General features: G+C 36.8%; 2 protein-coding genes across 7 annotated transcripts; one reads left to right on the top strand and one right to left on the bottom strand.

Annotated features, from left to right (window-relative positions):
• Window positions 1-238: 238 nt before the first annotated feature.
• Window positions 239-12,865, top strand: AUG7 (nuclear matrix protein). Of its 4 annotated transcripts, none has more exons than XM_039132839.3 (10): window positions 239-578; window positions 1,188-1,273; window positions 2,244-2,305; window positions 6,430-6,521; window positions 6,630-6,755; window positions 8,753-8,843; window positions 10,287-10,394; window positions 10,770-10,868; window positions 11,773-11,947; window positions 12,688-12,865. In XM_039132839.3, the coding sequence occupies exons 1-10, from the start codon at window positions 445-447 to the stop codon at window positions 12,717-12,719; spliced, it is 1,005 nt and encodes a 334-aa protein (XP_038988767.2). In that variant the 5' UTR covers window positions 239-444; the 3' UTR covers window positions 12,720-12,865. The 4 variants fall into 4 exon arrangements, with proteins under 4 accessions (XP_038988767.2, XP_008783429.3, XP_008783428.3 ...); XM_008785207.6 differs by lacking the exon at window positions 12,688-12,865 and adding an exon at window positions 12,091-12,483; XM_008785206.5 differs by lacking the exon at window positions 12,688-12,865 and having other exon boundaries at window positions 11,773-12,089.
• A 569-nt stretch (window positions 12,866-13,434) lies between these two features.
• LOC103702742 (uncharacterized) lies at window positions 13,435-22,628 on the bottom strand. Of its 3 annotated transcripts, XM_039132830.3 has the most exons (6): window positions 22,463-22,628; window positions 22,300-22,354; window positions 21,837-22,006; window positions 17,702-17,900; window positions 14,230-16,133; window positions 13,435-13,935 (listed from the first exon to the last, which is right to left on the bottom strand). In XM_039132830.3, the coding sequence occupies exons 3-6, from the start codon at window positions 21,945-21,947 to the stop codon at window positions 13,609-13,611; spliced, it is 2,541 nt and encodes an 846-aa protein (XP_038988758.3). In that variant the 5' UTR covers window positions 21,948-22,006; window positions 22,300-22,354; window positions 22,463-22,628; the 3' UTR covers window positions 13,435-13,608. The 3 variants fall into 3 exon arrangements, with proteins under 3 accessions (XP_038988758.3, XP_026658650.4, XP_089784802.1); XM_026802849.4 differs by lacking the exon at window positions 22,300-22,354 and having other exon boundaries at window positions 22,463-22,612; XM_089928676.1 differs by lacking the exons at window positions 22,300-22,354; window positions 22,463-22,628 and having other exon boundaries at window positions 21,837-22,080.
• Window positions 22,629-25,345: the final 2,717 nt, after the last annotated feature.

The following is a 25,345-nucleotide window of genomic DNA, read 5'->3' as shown; positions in this document are numbered from 1 at the left end:
TGCGAACATTATGTAACAGTGGGCTAGAACCTGCATCGAGTTCCGACCTAGATCCACTCTATCTCCATGGTCAAATTTTTCTCAAGCAAAATACGATCTGCATCCAGTACATACAACCTAATAGCAACCAGCAGGGGCTGAACCTCGTCACGAAAATCCATAGGCATGATCAGAACCGTCCGGCAAGCTGGATCCAGGGATGACGTCTAAAAACTTGCGAAGTTGCAACTTAGGCCTCACTGTGTGACCCGGCCACATAGGTTTCAAAAATTAGGTCCATTCGCCTCAGGAGGTCCGGCGACCAGGAAAAATAGAAAAACTAATGAAGGACGGCCTCAACGGCCACGGAGGATATAGTGGCTTCTTCTGCTTACGATCTGCAGCGCCACCAACTGCGGAGCAGCGGCAGCGGAAGACGTCGTCGTTGTTATTGTAATCTCCGAGATGGCGTCGAAGCAAATGGAGGAGATCCAGAGGAAGCTGGCAGTCCTCAACTACCCCCGCGCCAACGCCCCCGCCCAATCTCTCCTCTTCGCCGGCGTCGAGAGATACGCCCTCCTCGAATGGCTCTTCTTCCGGTACCCCCGGTGGCCTCCTTTCGAATGTTCCCTTCTCTTTCACTTCATTCCTTTCTTCTGACCCGACTTGGGCTCCTCAAAACCCTAGCTTGCGGATGTTTCTATGGCCCTTTTACTTGAAATGCTGTCCCAATTTTACGTCGATCTGCTCGGTAACCCAGTCTTTCCGAGCAATAGAGGACAAAAGTTTAAATTTTTAGGGAATTCGATCTGATTTCGCGCCGTTTTGTAGTGCGTCTTCCTCGACTATGGAAAATTATCTCAAAATTCGTTTTTGCCTGTACTTCGCGATCCTTTACTTCGACCCATTTCCGATCCAGTCCCAATTGGGTTCGTCTGGAACCCTAGTTTTCTGCGGCCATTGTTCTTGAAATGTTTGCCAATTCGAACTTTGTTCTATTCTTTACATCTTTCTCCGAGCCATTTCTAGGATTTTGATCTAATTTTCAGTCACTTCATAGGATTTTTGTTTGTCATTTTTATGGCATTAAAATATATATTTTTTTCTTTTTTCTTTTATCCCAACATTACTGAAATTGCGATATTGGATGCCAAGTACAAAGCCTAGCAACTTGAACACCGTGATGGTAACGCTTTGGCTCGTTGCAGGCTCCTAGGTGACAGATCACCCTTCACTCAACAGAATTGGCAAGGGGATAGCATGGATCGTGATGAGGAGAATACTCGAATCCAACGTAAGTCCCTTTTTCTTTTTTCAATACAAGCTGGTAAATTCCTGCTATTCACAATTTCTCTGTTACTTTTGAGCTGATTTTGCTATCACCACTGAGAACGTCTGTTCCTTATCATAGGCCATGGAATGCCATTTCTTTTGCCATCCAAGAAAAATTTTGTAAACCCTATGATTTTTTTGTTATTAAAATCATACATTGCAATCCATTTTATGATTATTAAGTTTTTCCCTGGAGAGAGGAAATGTATGGAGAGTGTTAATACTTTGTATTATAATGTGAGTGAACTTGTGCCTAGCCTAGTATGTCTCTTCAAGTCAAGCTGGAGTTAGGTAGGCCAGTACACGGCCATAAGTTTAGTTGAGCATATCATTGACTCTATTGGGTTCGGACCAGGTATGTCTATGATTACAAAATTTGGGATCTTGGATTTATTTGATAAGTTAAAAATATTGTGGTTTAATGGGCAAAAACACCCTCAAAAAAATCATGAGAATGTTGGCAATTTTGGCAATTTGTTTGAAGGGCAAGGCCATCTTTAGAGGTTTGCTGGTTCCGCTGGTTCATTCAACAGATCCTGCATGCATTTCTGCACACCCTATATGCATTTTGGCAAAAATTTGCAGAATTTAACCCACCTCTTCTTATTATTGTTTGAGAGTTAGGGCATGACTAAGTAAGAAAAGGGGATTGGTGGAGATATCTTCATGGAAGAACTCTAAGGTAGAGCTTATGGTAGCACATTAATTTTGAGATAATCGACTCAGTTAGGGAGGGGTTATGATGTGAAAGGAGTGGGAAATTTTAGAGTAGGCTGAGTGAGGCAAATCGTCATACATATATATGCTGGTGAAAAACATGCTTTCTCCAAGTTTTCAACAATCAATATGCATACATGTTCTATATTTTTCTATCATCCTATTTTCTCTTTCAGGATATTGTTGTGAATAACCAAATACTTCGATGTTCACAGACTTGGCTGAGATAGCAAGCTTCTTGGGTATTACATCGTCAGTTGATACAGAAGCAATCCAAGTGAGTTAAATGATTTATTAGGAAAATAAGATCTTTCTCAGTTATTATTGCCACGTGAGGGTTGAGGTGTACTCTTGTTAGTTTCCTTTTCCATATAATTTTTGAATTTTCATAAACATTGACGTATCACATGTAAATCTTCTTGCAACACTATCACTTGAATACACTTCTAACTAAACTTTTAATGTTCCTAAAACCATCATAAGTAAACTACAGAAGAGTACACATATAGTATAAATAGTTTTTCAATTATTTACTGTTGTATTGCAAAAACTACAGGAAAGTCAATTGATTTGAAAATCGAATACTACAAGAAGTCAATTGATTTATGACTTTCAGCACATTAACACTTCACTAGTTTTCTTGTTACACCGAGTCTATTGATTCATAAATGAATAATCTTTATAAACTACGTAGAATGTAATTGCTTTAACCATGTTGCTGTCTACATAAAATAATCATAATTAAATTCAAATTCTAGAATGCAGTGTTGCTTTTGTTTTTGAGGCAACATTGAATAGATATAGTAAGAAATCAAATCTCTTGTTTCCCTCTAATACTCGTCCTTTACACAGTGTGGTGCTGTTGTGCAGAAATTGTGAAGTAAATATTGAATTTGACATTAGTGGTCCATAGAATGAGTTTTCAAGCTTGTTACTAACTGTAAGATTATTCTTCTTATTTCTGCTGGATGCTAGTGGTCAATTAACATGTTATATCAATTGCAAGGGACTGAACTATAATAAACATGGTATGATTGTTAGCAGGTCCTTTAAGTGACATGGATAACATTAATCTTCAGTCAGATGCACGTGCAAAGAGGAGACTGGATTGTGAAAAAGGGTTATTGGGTTGGGTTCACAACAAGGAGGGATATGCGGACCTTTGATAATTAGGTTGGTTTTCTGGATTCAATTTGCTCTCTATCATGTCAAACCTAGAGCTTGGATAGTGAAACATTATTATGAGGAGTTATTAATGAAGTGTAGAGCCTATTATTTTCAATGGAGTTCTGCTTGACGAGGAAGTTTATATTAGCAAACAAGCGGTCATCCTGTGATGACTTTGATTGATTGAGGAAGGGAACAAAGAAATACTAAATTTTGGTGATGGGCAGCAAAAGGTTGCTTCCTTGTGAAGTCCTTTTATGTTTTGTGTTATCGGAAAAGGATGTTCTACAGCTGGAAAAAGATTGCTAATCATCTGATAATGTATAAAATCAAGGCCTTTTTGTAATACAATTCAAAATATCCTTTTGTAACCTTCTGCTAAAAAAAAGTCCTCACACCACCCACAAACCTCCCAAGAATTCAAGGAACAGAAAGGGTGCTTTCTCTTGCTTATGAAGAACAGAAAGCATGAATATCCCCTTGGTCTCATCTAGTAAGTTGAATGCAACTTTTGATGGTTTTTCTTTTGTCCCTTTCGCATTATGGCGATACATAGTTAGCTTGGGACCTTCATTAATATTTAAACAAGAGGATAAAGACTATGAAACATCATCTAGTAAGTGGGTTTGGTAGGAAATTTAATAACAAGAAAATTAATATTTTCATGAAGGCACAGTTTAGATGTGTATCAATGTGGAGCTGGATTACCTATGATTGTGTTTGCTTCAAGATATATATATATATATATAGAATGAGGATCCATATTACCGTGATGGGGAGAATACTCAAAATACTGGAGTATTGGAGAAACCAGAGTATTTTGAAGCTTCACCATTAGAATTTATGTAGTTGTTTTTATGCTTGGTAAGGATATACTTAAGGGCCAATGTTTGAGATTTTTAATGTTTGCTTTAACATCTAGAATTTCTTTCATAAGTTGTTGAGCTCTCTCTTACTCTCATTTACACTCCCTGATTGCTCACTTCACATCTCCTTCCCATCCTTCTGCAATCAAGCTGTTGAATTTATTAACCATATTTTCCTACCTTCCCCTTCTTCTTAGGGCATATGCTTAAACTAAAGTGAGTGATAAAATTCAGAAATTATCCACCTTCACTTCCATCCATGTGGACTATTTGGATATCTAAAAGAATCAAGAAGCGCCTTTGACTTGCTTGGGATCAGTTGGTTCTAGCTCTTTGTTGGAGTTGAAGGAGGAAGCTCCATAACAAGATCTTCCATCATAAATCTCGTCCTTCATAAATCCAACTTGCCTAATCTATTGTCAATGCTGGCCTTTATCTGCTCAATGAATAGGCTCTGCTCAATAGCTCTAAGCATTTTACAGATTTCTCTTTCTTTTGGTATCTCGTCTCTCCTGTTTTGCCTTTAACTTTGTAATTGCTCTGTCTCCTTCTCCACCTCTTATCCTTCCTATAACTTTATTTTTCTAGTAATATTGAGTGGGCTTTGTCCTCCCCTGCCCTTAAAAGAAAAAAAAAGAAAATCTGATCCCGACCACTATGTCTCCCATCCAGCTCAACCCTTACCCCCTACTTTTCATATCCTAGGCCAGCCCCCTAATCTGCCTTGCCTGAACGCTCTCTCCTGCCCAAAACCCAATCCATCTCTCCACATCTGTTATGACAATAACCAATACACCAAAAATACCTAGGTGTTAGAGGTATGTTTGACATAGGTCTTAATCACCTGCCTAGCACCATGAAGGCCATGCCCACCACAACCAGCCCATTATCAGCTCTACCTTCATCACCTTTTTACCACTACCTCCATCACCTTTTCCTCCTCCTCCACCACCTAACCACCATATCATCGTCACGAACTCTGATGCCTCTTCCACCACCAGCACCACTATCCACCTACCAGGACCACCAACATTGCTGCCACCTCAACACTATTACTGCTGCCATGCCACCAGGCTGGTAAATGTTGCATCATAATTGCTTCCGACAAAAGCATTCCCTTTAACATAATTAGATGGTAATCACCATCATAGAAGTTGTTATGTTATTAGAAATGCATTTGGTTTTATGTATGGAGTGATCAAATTTTTATCAAATATAAACTAATAACCACTCTCCCCATTTTGATTAAATAGACATTTCTGAATAAGCATGTTACAATATCTCAGAGTTCAGATTCTTGTAGGAATTTTTCTTTTCCTTCTCATAGAGATGTGTTAGCCATTTGCTTGCCTATGTTTATGAAAGAAACTTAAGAGTAATTTATATTTAATTCTCACTTTAAATCATGAAATAGTTGATGTCCGAATAGTGAAGTCTCATTTGCGTAATGGTTAGTATAATTTAGATAGTATGTTTATTGGATGAAGAAATGGTTATAACTATTCTGTCATAGTTCTATCTCATGATTAGTTTATGGACATGATCCTGAGATGAGACATGTTGCATAATTTATGAAAGCCATTGGAATTGGTGAGACTACTTCAGAGATGCGTGGTTATGGTTGATTGCAATTACTCCTCTTGATGTTGATCCTATGCTGTCGTTCCTTGATTATGAGTGTCTCCTCTTCATTTCATGAGAGAAAGCAACTCACAAGATAAATCTACCTTCACCTTGATGAGCACTTACCAACACTATCATAGTGACCTTAGACTGAAGAATTGCTTAAATGTTGCATGTGTTGTTAACATATTTTTCGAGTTCAATTTTCCAAGCCAGACATAAATTCACTCATTATGTAGAAAAGGAATGCTCCAGGGGGAAAAAGACCTGGGCGTTTCCTATTCTTCCATATTTTCTGATTCAAAATTCTTGTAATGGTTAGTTGCCAACGTCTACTCATAATGAGTGTTTTTGAATGTCGATATAATGGTCATTTGCAATTAGCTAATTTTGATGACTTAATTCTTTTCCTGTAGAATTTCCTTGAAACGTTCAAAGAGCTGATGTCACTGAATTTCTGAGTGAAAAAGGATTGTTCTCTTGATTCATCACTCATTACTAGAGTAGTTTTGATTCTCTGGAAATCTTTTCCCACAACTCTGACTCTTGACACAGGTGACAGTGTTAAGGTGTGCCACACGTCTAACTTTTTGACCTAAGAGAATAAAATTGACATGAGGTGACCTCCATACAGATATAAACAGACTGTTAGGTCAATCCATGAATATTGGATGCTTCACATGATTTGGCTTTCATCGATGATTTCTTCATGAGCTTCAGAGATGTTAATATTTGCTAATGACAGGGAAGAGGCAATTATGAAGAACGTGTGGAAATGCTTCGTCTTATTGTAGATCTTGTGGAAGCAAGCTGTTATGCTGACAATCCAGAATGGAGGTCAGAAGAGTTTTCTTGGTTTACATGTAAAATTCTTTATATCTGATGCAATCTCAATCTGTTTTGTTTCAATTTGCGGTTTATTGTAGATATATGGTTTGTCTGCAGTGTTGATGAGCAGTTGGCAAAGGATGTACAGTTGGTAGATTCCATTGCTGAGAAGCAGGCTCAAGTTTTCTCAGAAGAATGCAAACTTTTTCCAGCAGATGTCCAGATTCAGTCGATTTACCCCTTGTAAGCAATTTGTGTTCTCTGCCCATTATGAAAGCCTGACACGGGATCAAATGCATTTTGCAATGATCAACTAGCATATGTTGCACAAATTCATGCAACACAGCTTTTAAGTTTCTTTCATCAAAACTAAAATTCAGAAAAGGAAAATCTTGTACAATTATTTAGTTAAGAATTTGGTATGTACAGGAATTCAACGACAGTTTTTAGGTTTTTAATATCTTTACCTGAGACTTTCTAGATATAAAAAATATAAAATTTTAATGCTTTCTACATAAGAAGACATTTAACTAATTCTATAATTAATGTTCATCTTTCTTTGAAATGGGCTGGCTCAAGCTTGAGCAAAGATCTAGCACATACGTTCAACTAGGCTCTGCGGAAATTAACAGCCTCAGGATTGGGTTGTCTTTGACTCGTTTGAGTTTATGGGCCAGGCTCAAAATAGGTTCATGAAGGGCAATGCAGAATGGGATTTGGGAGAGATGAGGAAGACAGTACCTTGGGAGCATGGATTCTAGCATATGCAATATATAGAAGGCTTCTGCAGTGGGCTTCAGGTAACCAGGCTTACCTATCATATCTCGCCATCTCAACCTCCGATGACAAGGCAAGTGATGGATTTCTGTTTTCCAGGTCTTGGGCTCCCACCAACTGAGGCTAGAAAATCATGAGAGTTGCGGTGAGGCAAGAGGTCAAGGGTGAGGGTTTTGGGTGTAAGATTTGAGTGGTTGGGATGAGTGACCTAAGAAAGTTACTGGCTTTAATTTGTCCTCCGTTGTTCGGAAGCCTCACTGAACATGCACCCTATTGCTCAGGCTTGGCTTGTACACTAAACAAGCCCTAGTTTTTCTTTGGTCTTGACTAGTTTTGTTTATAAATGAACCTATTACCGAGCCAAACCTGAGCTTTTCATGAAAGGCTCAGATTATTTGAACACCTGGTGATATTTGATGTTGTTTTCTTACAGCATTGCACGCCAGCCATATAAGGATTTCTTTCTTAAATAAGTGCAGGGTGTCAGCTGTAGATCCGCCATAATTTGGCGCATGGGTTGGGTGCGGGGTGCTAAATGAAGTGGGTGAGTTATTTGGTGGCTGTTTGGTTGTCAAGTTCTATTAATATGGTTTTATATAAAAACTGGAATAAATGAGTTTTATGAAAAGTGCAAGTTTCTTTTTCATATGACTCATTTAGGGGAAAAATGGTGACAAGTCGCAAAACTTCAAAACGAGTTGTATGAAAACCAGGTCTGACCCTGTTGTCCATTACACTTATATAAAATCATGTTTTATGATTATCTATTTTACTAAAATTCAGAGATAACCAAATAGCCCCATAAAAATTATGATATTGTCAATATTTGTAGTTTGGGGAGAGTGGAGAACTGATAGGAATGTTTGGATGTTATCCAAGTCTGGTTTTCTGATTTTATCTTGTTTTAGACTTTGTATTTGTTTTCTCCACATTTCTATAGATTCCTGTGGTCCCATGCTCAAAGACAGTGAATCATGCTTTACTTCTGTGGGTCCATGGCTCGTTCGGGATGGCATTTATTTTAAGGTGCATTTTACTCAGTGTTCATTGTTATGCCTGTTTCATTAATATGAGGAACTCCGTGCTTTCTGTTGTGCACATCTTTGTTTCTTTCTCATTCCTTCAATTCATCATCATCTCTCTGCGTTTTACTAAAAAGACTGTCATCCAAAACTATAAATATTGCCTTCTAGTTATCACCAAGTGCCTGGAAAGCTCTTATATTGTAAATTTAGCAAAAAAATTAATAAATGATAGTGACTCTTGCCTGCCTTTATTTAAAAAGTGTTGCCAGCTCCACATGTTCCTCATGTTACATAGTTATTTTCATCCCTAGTTTCTGTGGCTGTACTGTTGTCCACTTTGTTTTTATACTGTGAAGACATTTGAACATGCTGTTTATGATCTGAAGTTATATGGTTAAAAAGTTATTCCAATTCATAGAGAATATATTCTTCTTGCAGACCAGATATATCTGAACTGGAGTTGAAGCTTGCCGAACATACAAAGAAATTGGCAAATTTGCAGCAGATGGTCCAGGAGTTGGCGTCTAAGGTTTACTTGATGCACATAACTGAATTACAGTTCGCATAAATTATACCTGGAAACATTTGCTTGCTGAAGAATGAGTATTACCCTTATGAAGTCTAATAAAACCAGCCAGATTTTGAAACTGGCATCATTTTCAGACAAGGCTCAGCTGGAACTGATTCCAACCATCTTTTAAAATTAAAACTTACACATTTACTACTTACTGGATTATTACTTGATTGTCATGCTTGTTAACATGATTTATATTTAGTCCTAAACCCTCTTAGGCCCCGTTTAGCATTGCTGCAGGTAGTAGAGTTTTTTCTATAGAGCTTTGGAAAGTAGAACTTTCACTGGTAGAGTTTTTAATAAAAAAAGTTATTTGCCGTTTGATAATTATATTTCTGAGATGCCGCAAAACTTTAATATTTGTAATATCAAGAAAGTACTTGTAAGATCAAGAAATGGCTGCAGCACTTTCGTACCATCAAAAAATATTATTATAAAGTATTTTTGATTTATAAATTATTTATTTTGATATTTTAATATAAATTGTATAATAAGTAATAAATTTTTATATTTATTATGAAAATACAAAAATATTATATTATAATAATATTACAATATAATAACATGATATTATTATTGTATTATAGTAATATAACGGTATTATATTATTAAATTACTATTATATAATAATCATGATCATAATAAATATTATTATTGTATAATATAATATTATTATATTATATTATATTATATTATATTATGATAACATCAAAATTGATCTTATAAAGTATTTATTAATTTAAACATTATTTTTTATAGGTTAATCTAAAATCTAAATAGTATAATAAATAATATAATTATTTTAAATCATATTTTAAAGAATATTACAAGGTTGAAACTCATAATCCTTAATTGCATGACTATAGAAATAAAAATGACACAAATTTATATGATGATGACAATAAAAGTATTTTAAATTAAATTTTTAAAAAATTGGTCGCAGGGACTCAAATTCGGGTCTCTTAGTTAAGCTTTTAAAAAACAGCTTTGGGACATATGTTAAGTAAAGCTTTTGCCCAAAAGCTCCAAATTTTAGCTTTTCCTTAAAAGTAATCCAAATGGGGTTTTAATGTTTAAGGCTTTTAAAATATTTTCATTTACCAAAAAAGAAGAGAGAGAGAGAAGCACAATCCTGCTCCAGACGTTGTCCAAATATTGCAACAAAAAATAACCTTCTTAAACAAATGAAGACTACAAAAATATACAACTCAATACAGGGCTTCAATCTTGAATCAAACATGACAACTTTGTAGTAGCAACTGATTGGTTGACAGGACCAAGTTTCTGCAAGTTGTACTTTTCTACTGGAAATATAAATATGTTGTTTGGGTTTTTCTGCCTATCTTTTGACATGTTTTTGACTCCATACTGGAATTCTTCCTGCTACCGTTTGTGCAGTACGATTACAATCCTAATGAGGAGTATGCGGAAACAGAGTTGAAGTTGAGGGAACACTTGGAGTCTTTTCTGGAAACTGTGAGGTCCTTCAATTTGATTTACACAAAGGTGATCTCAGGCTCTTGTTTGAAAATTTTTCTTTCATTTTTGTATAAGCAGTCCTATGTTGATTAATTTGTTGTATAAGAAGGCCTGTGTTACTGCCATAATGATGATTGTTGCGACAGCTGTTAAAATAACTAGTTGTTTGTGTAATTATGCTCTTCCAATTGTAAGGAAGTGGTTTGAAGTCCAGATATTGTTAGTGTTATCGACTTGTGACAGTTCCAGTAAGGAACTCTTGGAATGGCTGACTTCTGCTGAGGCGCACTTTGAACACATACTTCAGATTGTTATATTTTTCTTTAAATTTTATTAACCTGAAATCATTCTATTATCTTGTTGCTCTGGAAAGATTTTGGTTGAAAATGTCCCATTTTGTAGGAAATTCGCCCTTGGACACACATGATGGAGGTTCCACAGTTGCATGGGTTCGGGCCAGCTGCTAATCGCTTACTGGAGGCTTATAACACACTTTTAAAGGTTAGTTCAGATTATCCACCTTCTATCAACCAATTGTTTTACTTCCATGATTGAACCATATATAATTTCATAATATGCTAATTTGCTGATTGATTGCAATCTCAAAATCCATAGTCTGTAATCAATGAAAATAGCCTCACAAAATGAGTATACATCGAAAGATGAACAGATTTTGCACCTATTCGGAACATCTTTATATTCTATATAAATTGATATTTTATTTAATAGTTGCAAAAGCTATATGCTTAGGGAACGAGAGACTGAAATATGAAACAAACAGGTAAATTAAATAGTAAGATGCTATCAAGTCACTAGGAGCATCAATAAGATGCTATTAAGTCACTAGGAGCATCAATGTCGTTGCCAAAGAAAAGGAAGATTATGACTTCTGATCTAGAAGAGCACTGGAGATAAGAGTATTTAGGTTTGTTTTCTTGGGAACAAATGCATGCTTATAGCAACTTGTTATCTTCAACCAATTCCCTGGACTGTAACATGTAATAGAAGTCATATGCCCAACATTTAACTTTTAATAAACATCCATCATTTTGGAAATAATATTGCCTCACCATATGTTTCTACTTTTACCGATTTCCAAACTCAAGTATTCTTTGTTTAGCAACTCGGATTTTGTCGGGCTACAGTTCTCATGTTATAAAGTTAGGCTTTAAAGTAAGTGTTTACAACTGCAGAGCTATCATATAGTCTGCTGGTATGGAGATGCTGCATTTGAACATGGTCAACATTTCAAATTTGGCGCAGCTGTTGCAATTTGCAAGACTATGTTTTGTTTTACATCTGGCCTATATAATTGATAAGAAAATGATCTACTATAATAGCAACTATTTAAGTCTTGCTTGAGATTGACAGCCTGCATTTTGAATGACTGAATGGTGGATGGCAGTTTTTGGGAAATTTGCGAAGTCTGCGAGATTCTTATGCAGCCATGGCTGTTGGATCGGTGTCAACAACAGATGAGCCTTCTTCTGTCACAAAAATAATCATGGATTGTGAATCAGCTCTGACGTTTTTGAATCGTAGTCTTGCCATCCTCTCGACTTCTGTGGCTCGAGAGCAAGGTGAGGCCCTGTAAATGTATACAATGGATGCATAAATCGGCTTGTTATCATATTACTTTTGGATGCCTTGTTGCACTCTGTTTCCGAGAATGATGCACAAGTAGTTACAATTGTTTGATTCCAGAGCTATTATTTTCTGTCAGCTTGTTGAGATGGTGGTCATGATTAATGATGTGGTCATGATTAATGGTGGTCAAGATTTAGAAAAGATATGAAGCATTGGAGTTTGATCAAGCTATTAGAATGCCGAAAGATCTATCCCTATTGCCGATGCTAAATTCTTATTCAAATTACATGGATGCCCAGTCTTCTGTATCTCATTTCTTGCCCTAGTGTGTGTGCATGGCGAGCACTATCTCCTATTCTTTTACCAGTGGTGCCTAGGACATCTAGTAGCGATGGTACAATTACAGTGATCGAGAAGGTTCCCTCTCTCTCTCACACAGAATGCTCTTCACTGATTTGTTTATTGCCCTTATTCATCGATACACCAATCATTATTATACTGTTCCAATTTTACAGGGATGTCTTGCAAGAGATGATTAAGATTTTTGATAGCCATTTCATAAGTTAGTTTCTTTAAACGAATGGTGAATCTAGTAATAGTATTCTTATTACTGATAATTCTTTTCTTTCCCCTTGGTTGATGGATGCTCCATATTATTCTCTTTTATTCAAATTGCTCTGAGTCTTACTCTGTAAATTACATATTTTGCAATCGTTTCATGACTTTTTCCAAGGGAGATCTCAAACAAACGGCAGACTATGGTGAAAGGAAAGTTCAGGCTCCTATTGAAGGGCAAGAAACGAGTATTTGGTGACTCAAGGGTAAAAGGCAGATGATGTCACTGATGAAGAAAGTCTCGTTCTCGTCTGTGCTACTCGATGCTGCCTATAGCCTTCAGCGGAGGTAGCGACTGGAAGCTGGAGGCCTCAAGAATAGGATTGTCAAAGCTGTTAAAATATAGAGTCAATAATAAAGATAGGAAAATCACATGTTCTTTCTTTTTTTTTGCCTCAAGTTCATTGCAAGGTATAGATTTCTAAGAGCATATATTGAAATAATAAGCCCATGACATCAAATTCTACCAAAAAAAAAAAAAAAAGAAGAGACCACGAGATTAAAGCTTGTAGGCTTTATTCTAAATGCCTTGGCTTCAGGCATGTAACACAGTGGCCAGTGGGTGCAGGCTTGCCACAGGTGTCATCAGCAGGAGGCGATACAGCCATTGCCATCGATGATGTACATAATCTGTGAATAATTCTTAAACCATCAAATAATTCTCAATTGATTTGATAAATAGAGAACCCATGTGGGGAATTATTTGGTCAATGAGCTATTGTAAAATTAATTAGTCAGTACTCAATACTCACTGGTTAAGCAGAAACACCATGGCTTACAAGCAGTAAAGACGCCTGGCCATCCTAGGTTACTCTAGTCACAAATTCATCCCACCAGCAAGTAGGTCAAAAGACAGATGCACAAGTTATACACAAAGTTGCCGCTCTTTGATTTAATTTTCAAATTTTCCCACTTTCTTGCTTGGGGTTTGATAACAGAAAAATCACCTGTAAACTGCCGATTTGTAAAGTTTCCAGCATAACACGTCTCTTTTACACATACCAGTTATACACCGAGCACAGAAACTCCTTTTACATGTCTATTGGTTTTCTGTAAGGCTATTGTTGCTGCTTTTGTTTGAAAGCTCAGCGAAATCAAACAGAGCAGAGGATGAAGTGGATTCCTGGGATCCACTCTCTTTACCATTCAGCAGAGTTGAACTGCCAAGATTTTCTGAAGAACTGCTCGAATAAACTGTTCGTAAATTTTGGCCTCTAAGATTCTGTGAATCTCCATTTAAATCTTGCTTCTCTGCTTCAAGCAAGAAATCATCTAATGATGCTAAAGATTTCAATTGCCGGTTAAGAGAGGCTATTGTCTTCTGACACTCTGCCAATTTCCCAGCAGCCAGAGTTCGCTCTTTCTCCTGTTAAGGGAAACAATTTTATCAAACAGACAATCATGAAATGGTAATGCATGAATTTGTCAACAATATCAACAGAGTAAGACTGAAATATGTGTTAATTGTGACTTCAGAACATTATTGATCTACATCTGCCTATTTGCAATGTTAATATCAATTTTCCCTCTTCAACTCTTTAAACTAGACAAGAACTAAAAAAACTCGAGATTCTAAAGCTTTTCAAGTAATGTGAACATGAAGATCCCAAGCAAGCAGGCCTTGAAATCTGCAAAAAAAATAAATGCAACTGAACTTTACCTGTTTGATCTTCAATTCTCCATTTGAATGTGCACATTGGTGGAGCTCGGCTTCCCCCTTCTTCCAAGATAGCTCATTTTCCAATTCCAGGCACTTAGCTGCAAATTCTTTAGACAATACTCTCTCCTCCTCAAATTGCTTTTCTAGTAGAGTCAACTTCTTAAGTAGTCCCTCAATTTCCAGATGTGCCGCCTCAAGCTGTGCCACCAATTCCTTTCTCTTTGCCTCTACAGCCTCTTCATTAGCAGCAAATTCGGCAGACAGTGTCCTCTCCTTTTCAAGTCTCCCTTCTAATAAACTAACCTTCTCATATAGCTTTCTGATTTCCAAATGTGCTGAATTTAGTTGAGACTCCAATTCCGTTTTCTTTGTGTTCGCAGCTTCCAAACTCTGGAGCTTACCTGATATTTCTGCAGAAAATGCCCTCTCCTCCTCAATTTTCCTTTGCAATAAATCAACTTTGTCATGTATCTTCCCCTTTTCCAAATAAGCTGACTCAAGCCGTGACTCCAGTTCCTTTCTTTTTGCTTCCAAAGCCTCCATATTCTGGCACCTAGATGCAAGTTCTGAAGATGATGCCTTCTCTTCCTCAACTTTTCTTTCTAATAGACTCCCCTTCTCCCGTAACTTTACATTTTCTTTATGAGCTGAATCAAGTTGAAATTCCAGTTCCTTTCTCTTCTCCTCCAGTAACTCCATATTCTGATACCTGGCTGCTAATTCTCCAGACATTGTCTTCTCTTTCTCAACCTTTGCTTCCAATGAAATCACTCTCTCACTTAAATTCCCCATTTTCGTATGTGCTGATTCAAGTTGACGTTCCAATTCATTTCTCTTTGCCTCCATAGCTTCTACTTCTATCTCAAGAACATATTTTTCCCCATTAACCAAATTTAGCTGCCTTTGCAATTCTATCAACTTATCCTCAGCTACTGCCAGCTGATTGCGAGAAATCTTAAGCTGATTTCTGGTTTCATTCAAAGACATCTCGACTTCCACTTTCTCAGTTGCCATTGTTGCAACCTTTTCCTCTAACCCAGCCATCTGCTGACACACAGCTTCGGCTTCACTCTTTGATGAGCTATCTCTTACAGCACGGTCAGATTCAGCTTCAAGATCAAAGCTAGAGCTTCCATGGTCAGCCTCAGGCAATGCAGCAAGTCTTTCCATCTCAAGGAAATCATCCATCAAATCAATTGCTGCAGAAGTGGAAAGGTTTCTTGCACTGGATTTCTCATTCCTGAACTGATTGTGCTCAGCAATTAGAGCCGAGGCCCATGAATCTGAGCAGCTTGGCTCATTATCCGGACCAGGAAACCTTTCCCCACTATCTGATTGGCTGTCTGTAAGAGACTCCACATAATTGGAGCTAGAAATAGGTTTGTGGTCATTACTTAGTGAGGATTTACATGCTACAGCCCTCAGCCTACGACACTCAGCTTCAAGCCTAGCCACCTTCTTTATGCTCTCCAAGTGTTGTTTACTGGCTGTTTCTGCTGCACTAGTACTTAGCTCCCTCTCTAGTGTCAGAAATTTAAGATGCTCAGAATGAGCAAGTAGTTCATCTTTGAGAGCCATGTTTTCTTTCTCAAGAGCTTCAACTTTTGCACGATGGTCATGGTAAATAGGCGCAGTAGCTTCAGCTTTAGCTTCTAGCTGGGCTTGGAGCTCAACAAGCTGGCTCTCAAGCTTAAACTTGTCAGACTCCCATTCAAGGGTTTTCTTGATGAGGGCATCATGGATTCCTTGCTCTTGCTCCTTTTTGGATTGCCGGAATTGCCTAACACATTCCTTGAGGGCACCATCAATGTGTCCAACTTTATCTTCGAGGGCAGAGTTCTTCCGTGTTGCAGCCTCAAGCTGCTGCTTCAGAGTGGCAACTTCCTTTTCTGCCTTTTCCCAACCTAGCAAGAAAAATAGTGTTTGACCATATACATGACAAGAGCATAAAATGATTAATGCATGATCATTGTCCAAGAAGCAAGTGAATGAATAACTTATCTAGCAATTCATAACAAATTGCATAGTCATTACCAGATCTGAGCTAGCTTATGTATTTCACCCTGAGCAAGCACTCTAATGAAACAATTATTGACGTTCTGCGTACAAGTTCAGCTTATATTTATAGCCATATGCTTTTTCTTATCAATGTGACTTGGACTCTTGCATCCACTGGAAGATAATTATAAAAAGAAAAATGCTAAGTCTATCATGTGTTGCCCAGGACATTTTGTCATGGCCAACAATTGGTAATTCAGAGATTAGAATCTAATGATTTTTCAAACTTACAAAATTTAAGGGATGCAGAAGTTTTAAGGCATGCTAAAATATATGGATGTAATGGTGCAGAGAAGAAAATGGTTTAAGTATTTCCTTGTCTTCGAACTTAAGATTATACTTTTTTGACAAACATTTTCTCATTTTATTGGTGGAATATATCTTGTAGAGTGTGTCTTCTGATCTTGGTTCCTTGATCTTGCCAAATCAAACTCTTGAACAATAATCAAAATCTGATTCGCACGTCTATGCCAACCCAGCAATGTCCTTCAGTTTAAGGAAAAAGTAAATTCAAAATATTGTATTTGCTCGAATTCACCACCAAATCAACAAAATACATTCAAGAACAACCCCTGAAGAAACAGGGATAGCTTGCCTAGAATGCTTGCCTAGAGGGGGGCCTAGCACGCACGCATGTGGTCTTTTACGCTTAAATGTGGTTGCTTAGGCACTAGGCCTATTTCTTATGGGTAATCTGTAAGAGTTGTTTGATATTTTAGCATTTTCTTACATTCAAAATGCAAGTACAAAATGAAGCAGTCTGATAAACTTGCAAGTCAATTGATTGGAATTTTGATGAAATTTTGCGGATTAAGTGAAAAACTATAATTATCTGACAATTAATAATAAAAGCTTAATATAATCAAGATCCAAGAAACAAATAAGCTACAACAATGCTGCAATGGTGATTATTATAGCACGTTAACATTTAACTCATTGAAATAACACCAAGAGATACTGAAAATTCAGTGCATATGAATAGAAAATTTGATGATGATGTGACTATAGACAGCTTGAGTAGCATCCATCACAAAACCACATGAGCCCCAAGTAATCCATACCAGGAATTACTACAGAAAAGCAAATATTGGCAGGTTGTATTAGTACAGATAGCTAGTTCCACCTAAATAACATATTTTTGGTACTTGAATCCAATTTTAAAGAGTATGAGCATGCATTGACAATTTTGCAGTAACAAGCAAGAACATGATCCTAGAGCGGGATCCAAATGAAGAAGCGAATGAGTTCTGCAATCGAGAAATGTTCCCGGTAAAATCATTCCCTGAATGCAGATTAGCCTCCTAGGAAAGATTTGGATACTAAAGGGTGGGACCATGTTACAAGGTTTCAACCATATGGACTATTTCCATGTATTTGCAGCAATAGATGAATGAATATGAAAGAGGTAGCTTACCTAAAACAGCTTCTTCTGCGACTTTAGCATGCTGCTGCACCAAATCCTCTTTCGCACTAATGTCCAAAAGAGCAGCTGATAGTTTCTCAGTCAAACTCTTTACAGTTTCATTGATTTCAGTTCCAGCATTTTTTGATGAAATCTCAGGTGATTGAGCATGACTTGGAGAAGCATTTATTGGAGAAGCCTTAAATGCATCCTGTTCAACAATACACTCAGTTCTTACCATACAAGTCAATCCATATTCATTTCCTTAATCTCAAGTCCAGAAAGAAAGCATGAATATATAAAAGAAAGCATCTAAGAAGCAACACTTTTTCAACTTCCAGCAGTATATTCCTGAATATGTAAATGAGGAGCAGGCCTCTAACACAAGCATGCCCTCATGCCTGCCCATAGATATACATATATGAATATTCATCTTAGCTAGAATGAAGAAATTAGTGACAAATCTTGGATTAGACCAGAGATGGGGAGAAGATAGCATAACATGGGAGAAAATTGCAACTGATGGCATTTTTAATATAATTGGTGGAATTTTGAATAATTGTGACCATAAAGAACATCCAAGAAAACCTTCCACAATTAAGTTATTTCAAGTTGTGCAGCACAAATATACAAATAAACATGATGATCTTCTACAGTGTCATTCAATTTGTTACAAGAAGTGTTGGTTGCACATCCCATTCGTTATTCACAATCATAACAAAAGTGCAAGTCCTGCACAAGAATATCAAAGCAAAACAATTACTAGTTGGTGGGTAACCCGCATGGAAATTGATGTGCACAACTTGCACCTAGTACTCTACCTCCTTCACATTTCCATACATTCTCTTTAGTCTCCCTGGCTCTTTCCTTCAAATGGTTATATACATCAACATCTAAAATCTTGCGCATGAGTGGAGAGCATTGAGTTATCATCTCCATCCATCCAAGCAATCACCTCTCCCCACCCCACAAGAGAAAAGAGAAAGAAAAAGAGGGCAGTATTGCCAACCCAATCAAAATTGGCTTGGGCTGGAAGTGCTTAGGGTATCTTTTAGTTCCATAATTAGTGAAGAAAGCTATATTATTCTCCCTTCATGCTATTACCTGTTAATATAAAGGGTGTTACTTTGAATGAACTGCAATATAACATATCATGCCACCAGCACTTTCTCCTTATCACCATCCTCTTGCTCTACATAGCTGCCCACATCCTTGTAGAGCAGATGACAAATCATCCTTCTCAAGCCAAATCATCATAAGTTTATTATAGTGAATATGCAAAGACAGAATTAGGCTTCTGTACCAATGCTGCTAGGATATCCATTATGTTCATAGTTCATACTAATCAATGGCAGAACATTCTTACCATCCACCTCACAGACATGCTTTCTACTTATGAGGCAATTCACAAACCTCAAAGTTTAATATATTTGCTATAACTGAAGCAAATTTTAAAATCAGTTTTCTCCAATGAGGCAAGCAATGTCAAAGTGAGACCAAGGGTTAGAACCTCCACTGCACCCCCCCCCCCCCCCCTCACTGCATGGAAAATACAAAAGAAAAAGAGGTTTACACGACCACAGTTGTATTGACAAGAACAGAATTAGAAAATAAAGTAATTCTCTAGTTTTCTTATGGCCCCTACCTTGATGTGAGAATAGTTATCTTTTCTAAACTTCCTTCCAAATTCCTTCTTGCAACTTTCTCTTAGGGGTTATTCAGTAGCCTGCAAAAGATCCTCTCGCCAGACAGATTTTTGCATGGCTTGTAGATGCACCTTCTGCATAGCAGTCTCCCAACTCATGGCATTTGGAACCACAAGTTGGCTCATTTACTGCAACTCAACTAGCAACAAGATGGTATCAAAGATCAAGGGGGATGAAGGTGATCAATTGATTGGATGATGCAAGCAAATTCCCACCCACAACTAAAGTAACTTATATCCCACCTTATTTGGGCAACTCCATCACTTCCACTACCTCTGATACAATACTACCATTTTTTGAAAGGCAAGGTGATCTTTTTGTTCGTCAAACCTCATCATGAAACTATAGCTTGAACTCTAGGTGAACCAACTTAAAATGCTACATTTCTAATCACAATGCTACTTTTTTTGAAGATGCATTACACTTCAACTTTAATTGCAAGCGACTATGCTGCTTGCAACCAAATACTACCATAAAAAAAGATAACCTCTTTTAGGGGGCAACCACAGCTCCATCCTTTTTTCCCCACAGAAAAAGGAACCATGACTAACCAGTGAGCACTGCTGAACAACCCTCTTTGACAATGCATACCAAATCATCTTTCTCATGGCTTTTTTTCTTTTTTTATTAATTAGGTTTCTAATTATAGGTTCTGTATTGGAAGTTAATAGTACTTATATTAGTAAAATATTTCTTATAAGAAACCCCTGCTCATGACAGCCACGACTCTCTAAGACTTGGTAGCATGAAGCTTCTATTAGGAATCTCTTTACAATCTCATGCCTAAATCAACTTCCTGACCATTTCCTTGCGCCGACTCCTTTTGAGAGATCTGGTTGCTGGTACCTAGATCCAGCACCTGGCCTTGCTTCAGGTAACTGAGTTACAAAACTGTCACGCATCACCAATTTCATCTGACAACTCTTGCCTATCACATACCACAACATGGAACTCGATACACTATTTTCTCTCATGCTGTCTATTTTGGCTTTCTTATTGAAAAAAAAAAGCCAACCACAAATAGTTGGGAAAAATCTAAACGTCTATGATTATGATTATTTAAACAAAATATCATTCCATGTTTTTTTTTCTTCTAAAACTAAAAGTCTGTTTATTCCTAGTCTGCAATATATTCTGGCAATATAAGATATAGGTAGAGGGAGTCAACATCCAAGGAAAGGTTGCATAGCAATATTTGAAAGTCATGGTCGGCTAGTTGACAGATTAGGGCATATGAGAGTAAACTTTATGCTGAGAAAGGGTAACAATAACTCTCTTGAGCAGTTTGTAAATTTTTTTTAATTTCATTCAGTTTTGTTTCTAATGTTATATTGAACTTAGTTTCTGCACAACTTTCGCATCATTATGCTACTAAAGGCCCGGTTTTCGTTCTGCCATTTTTGTTGAGCTTTATCCAGTTTAAAGAGGGAAAAGTACCTAAACGGCGCTTTTTCAACTTTTCTGAAACTCATTAAGTATGTTTTCTTCCCTTCTTTATTGCAGTGGCAAAACAGTTGTTTGGCAAAATAAAGCTGAATAAGTTGATTTCATTCGGGTTTTTCTAAGTTATTCTTCAACCGAAGAGGGCCTAATTTTGGAATTGGCATATCTAAAAATGTCACATTTTTTCATTTATAGTGTATATTTAATAACATAGAAATCAGCTTGTCAAGTCAGTTGTTTACTTCGTGCAGTAGTTTTTGATTCAATAGACTGAAGTAATTTCTTGGAGATAAGATATTCGAGTAGAGAATATCACATGCACTTTATATATAACATGCAAATTATTCTAAGAGTCTAGCTTTTGTAAATAATTTGAGAAAACGCATAAATTTTCCTTCTTATCTCCAATTCCTTGGATGCCATGAAAAATTTCTACTTCATGCTTGAAGGATGCGATTCGCCAATCTTGGCCTACTAAATGTATAATCCCTATTCATTCCTTGGCTTGGGCTCCATAGCAACCCATGAAGGAATGACCTTACAAATAAAACGCCATCTCTCTCCAAGAGTTGGAGAGGTATTGCTCGGCGATTACCAGTTTACAATATCAATTTTTTTAGAAATATGGTGGTAACACACTTCGTCCACCACGAATCGAAGCCTGGACCTCTCTTCAAGAGGAGAGAATGCCAACCAGCTGATGCTAGTGATTCAGTCAACAATGGACCGATTCGAACAAAGCGAATAGGATCCATACAAAATTAAAGAAGATAGAAGTTACCAAAACCTCAAGCTTTCTTCAAATTCCCTTGCAGCATTGGGCAAGCAAGGACATATAGTAAGGTAATTTCTTTCAAATTGAAAGAATAATATTGGAAGCTCATCTTCAGGTATGCACAGAGATTTTTCATATGGAAAGAAAATATTACAAAAGCAATAGACTGGAAAACAGTAAACAGAATTACACAGAGGAAACAAAGGAATCGGCAGACTCAAACCTGATCATCGGAGTAGCGCTCGGAATGCGAAGATACCGACCCCGAGCTCTCGGTCTCGCCTGGGCTCTTCTCCGACGACCTCCGCCTCCACAGCCAACTCCGGCGGTCCATCCCCAGATCCCAACCATCCAACGCCTCTCAGCACCTAACTCTTCCTCAGATAATCACCTCTTCACAAAAAACAAAAAAAAAATCCAAAAAACCATGAAATCTTAAAATCAAAAACAAATGTTCTTTTATTATGACTACGAACATGCATCCAAAATCATAAACTCATTCAGAAAACAGAAAAAAGGAACACAAATATCAGAGACGAAATTTAACAAAAAACCTAATAAAAAAAAAAAGAGAAAGGGCTCAAATCCACACTGAAAAATTCAAGGGAGTAACAAAGAGAAAAGAGTCCAGAAAGAGGCGTTGAAACAGTAAAGAGAGGTAAGAGGGAGGGATAATGGAATCTCACAAGAGAAGCAGAGTGGTGGAAGAGGGATTTTGGAATCCAAGATGGATTCTTTTACCTGTTTTTTCAACATGTTATTCATCAAATAGACAAATGAAATTATTGTTTATTTACTGTTTTGGAAAAGGAAAAAAAAAAAAGACAAAAGAAAAAAAAAAATCACTACCTGTTGAGAGAAGAGACGACGAGTGAAAGGGAAGCGAAGGAAAAGGTCGTGCTTTTCAGCCTTTTTCTCGGCCTGAGCGACCCTGCTTCGGTTTTTAAAACCGGCATAACCTTATTCCCGCCCATAGCACACGCTGAATTATTTACCGCCTACTTTCCTCCCTCCCGGTCTCTAAGCTTAGTATTAATATTTATTAATTATTTAATCTTGATATCAGGAAACTCTTGCATGTTTCGCATCATTTTTATTTTTTATTTTTCAAAAAAAATAAGATTTAAAAATCAAAGTAAAAAAATGTTTCGTGTTATATTAAAATTATATTTATTATTTCTAAAAAAGTAAAAAAATACTATTTTTAAAAATAATAAATTTATATTTTTTACTTGCACCATTAATAGCACTTCCGCGATCCATGTGGTAGGTTTTAGATGCAACTCAATTTGATTCATTAAGGCTCCTGTTTTGCATTTGTTATTATTTTGGTAGAAGATCGAGGATATAAGTTTCGATAGCTTCTAGCATTGTTCATAGATAAACATCATTTGTTCATTTTTTTGGTCTATTCCATTAATTAATTCATAAAAATAAAATAACTCGTCTATCTCCTATGAATAATCATATGTGGAGGGAAATCAACCATCTTCTATAAACTCTCTAACTACATAATTCCTTCAATAATTTTCTATCTCGAGTCCAAAGTAAACCTGGGTTTTTTATTAGCATACATACAATTAAAAAGAAATGTGAAGGACGAAAACATGATACTAAAACTTTTTTGTGTTTAAGTTCTCATATTAATCTAACTAGATATGCATTTAGCTTAAATGAGCCAGTCATGCACATTTTATCTTCAAGAGCCAAAATGTGATCTCTAGATGAAGATGTTGCAAGTGTGAAAACTTTTAAACATGCTCTTTATTCTTCTTTTTTTTTAGTAAATCAGTTTAAGATGGATGAGTCTGCCAATTGCATTTCAAATGAAATGTATGGCTTCCACTCCATCTCCTCATTTTTTTTTCCTCAACAACATTGCTATTTATCTTTTGCCATTTATTTGTAACCGCATCGACGTATCGCTCTCCTTGTCCCATAGCTGCGGTCGCATGTAACAACATTATATTTTGATCATAGCTAGTCCTTCTCTTAGAGAGCATTCTCTGTGCTTGTATCTCAAACAGCAATATTCCCCTTCACTGGAGTGGAACAAATGAAGTAAAATTTCATTATCTTCATTTCTTGTTGATCACAGTTTGGTGCATAGAGTTCTCCAATCTCTATTGTTTTCCCAAATGACTATGACTACCAACCTCACAACCCCCCTCAACTTAGATCACTCCAACAGCCCAAAATCTAAACCTAACACTTAATCTTAACTCCAACGCTAATCCTTGGTTCTAACCCCTGGTCCAAATCTATTGCAGGCCCCAGAAACATCAAACAAACCTGCATTGTTTGTATTCAAATGGTGGCCAGCACATCTCCATCTAATATTAACACCATAATGACAACTTCTTAAGGCATGGTCGTACATCTAAAAGGAGTCTAAGGCAAGCTGTTGGTACTAACAAGTAACAACAAAACAAAACCATACGCTTCTTTAGATATTGAATCAGCTTATTTTATTCCTGGGAGCTTCTACTAGGATTTTGACAGACAGGTGACAATTCCTAGGCCGTCCGTCGTAGCCGCGAACACCGGAAGCTTGGTTTGCGTGCCAGAAAACTTCTCTGCAACTTGGAAAATATATAAATAAATAAAGTTTTGTCAGGATTCAAAGTAATGGCTTTTATATAACATTAAATGGCCGATAAAGCAGTTTCATAATGATTTTATAATCGTTTTCTCGTTGCTGTTCCATTTATCACGGTGACATTGTTTATCAAATTCAAGTAACATTTTTAAATTGAAATATTTATATCATCAGCAAAGTATTTTTTTATTGCACAAACAGCAACGTGCATTGTAATGCCATTATTTTCTGACCATTTGGCAAATAATGGCCCTCATGATGCTCATTACTTTATTAAATGCTCATAATGTGTTATGGTATGGTTGATGAAGGTAATACCAATTGTAAGCATTGTAATGGTGAATACCAATTTGGTAAGAGATTGTTATAATGGTTATGTGATTTTGGTCATCTTCAAGACAGTTTTCTTGATCATGATATTTATTCGAATACGCGTCATGTTTAGAGTTAGGGTATACATACTAGACTTGAACAGAACACATGTAGTGCACGCGCGAGTTTGAAAAGCTATGATTGGTTGTGACTATATGTTAGAAGATATTTATAAATTAAGGCACCTTAGGGAAGAGGTGAGGTTTGATATATATTTTCGTAGCGGTGTTTTTTGAGGACATTGTAACATTTTAAGAAAAAGTATGACAAAGTATATTTTACTTTAAAAATAACATGTATTTGTAACGTTATATTTATTCATGAATCTTTCTCTAATTATAAAAGATTAGTTTTAATTGAAAAGAATTTTGAATATGCAAGAATTCTAATCAAAGAAGGAAAGACTTTTTGCGAGACAAGGCTTCAGGCTTTTCCCATGGCCTTCGAAGCCTTTCTCATTATATATGTAATAGATTGCATCGGCATCTACCTAATCTTATTTGGCTGGCTAAAAAAGAAGGTAATTCCAATATGGGAGCCAAAAGGGGGCATGATCCATCTGTTCATGCTTAACATCTTTGTAAGAAAAGAAAATACCTTCACCATTCTTACTTGCGAGTTCGTTCCCACGCTAGATTTGCGGCATTTCTACAGCATCAACTTATCTTGCTCAGGCTAGTTGTTGATGCTTTTCTCCCACAATAATGTGAGATTGTCAACATTAGATGTGCATTTGACATGACCAAAGGAACCATAATAGT

This window comes from Phoenix dactylifera, chromosome 2 (genome assembly GCF_051530095.1).
Source record: "Phoenix dactylifera cultivar Ajwa chromosome 2, Ajwa_hap1_PhDact_Kaust_v1.1, whole genome shotgun sequence".
NCBI lineage: Eukaryota > Viridiplantae > Streptophyta > Magnoliopsida > Arecales > Arecaceae > Phoenix > Phoenix dactylifera.
The sequence above is the reverse complement of the archived record's forward strand: the minus strand, read 5'-3'. Positions and strand labels throughout refer to the sequence as shown.

Bases quoted from the DNA above. Each gene is read 5' to 3' on its own strand.
- AUG7 (XM_039132839.3), top strand. From the start codon at position 445: ATGGCGTCGAAGCAAATGGAGGAGATCCAGAGGAAGCTGGCAGTCCTC. The intron at 10,395-10,769 runs GTGATCTCAGGC...CCCATTTTGTAG, and splicing joins TCAATTTGATTTACACAAAG to GAAATTCGCCCTTGGACACA. The intron at 11,948-12,687 runs GTGAGGCCCTGT...ACTTTTTCCAAG, and splicing joins TTCTGTGGCTCGAGAGCAAG to GGAGATCTCAAACAAACGGC.
- LOC103702742 (XM_039132830.3), bottom strand. From the start codon at position 21,947: ATGGACCGCCGGAGTTGGCTGTGGAGGCGGAGGTCGTCGGAGAAGAGC. The intron at 17,901-21,836 runs GTTTGAGTCTGC...ATTGTTGAACAG, and splicing joins AGCGCTACTCCGATGATCAG to GATGCATTTAAGGCTTCTCC. The intron at 13,936-14,229 runs GTAAAGTTCAGT...TTCCCTTAACAG, and splicing joins GAGAATTGAAGATCAAACAG to GAGAAAGAGCGAACTCTGGC.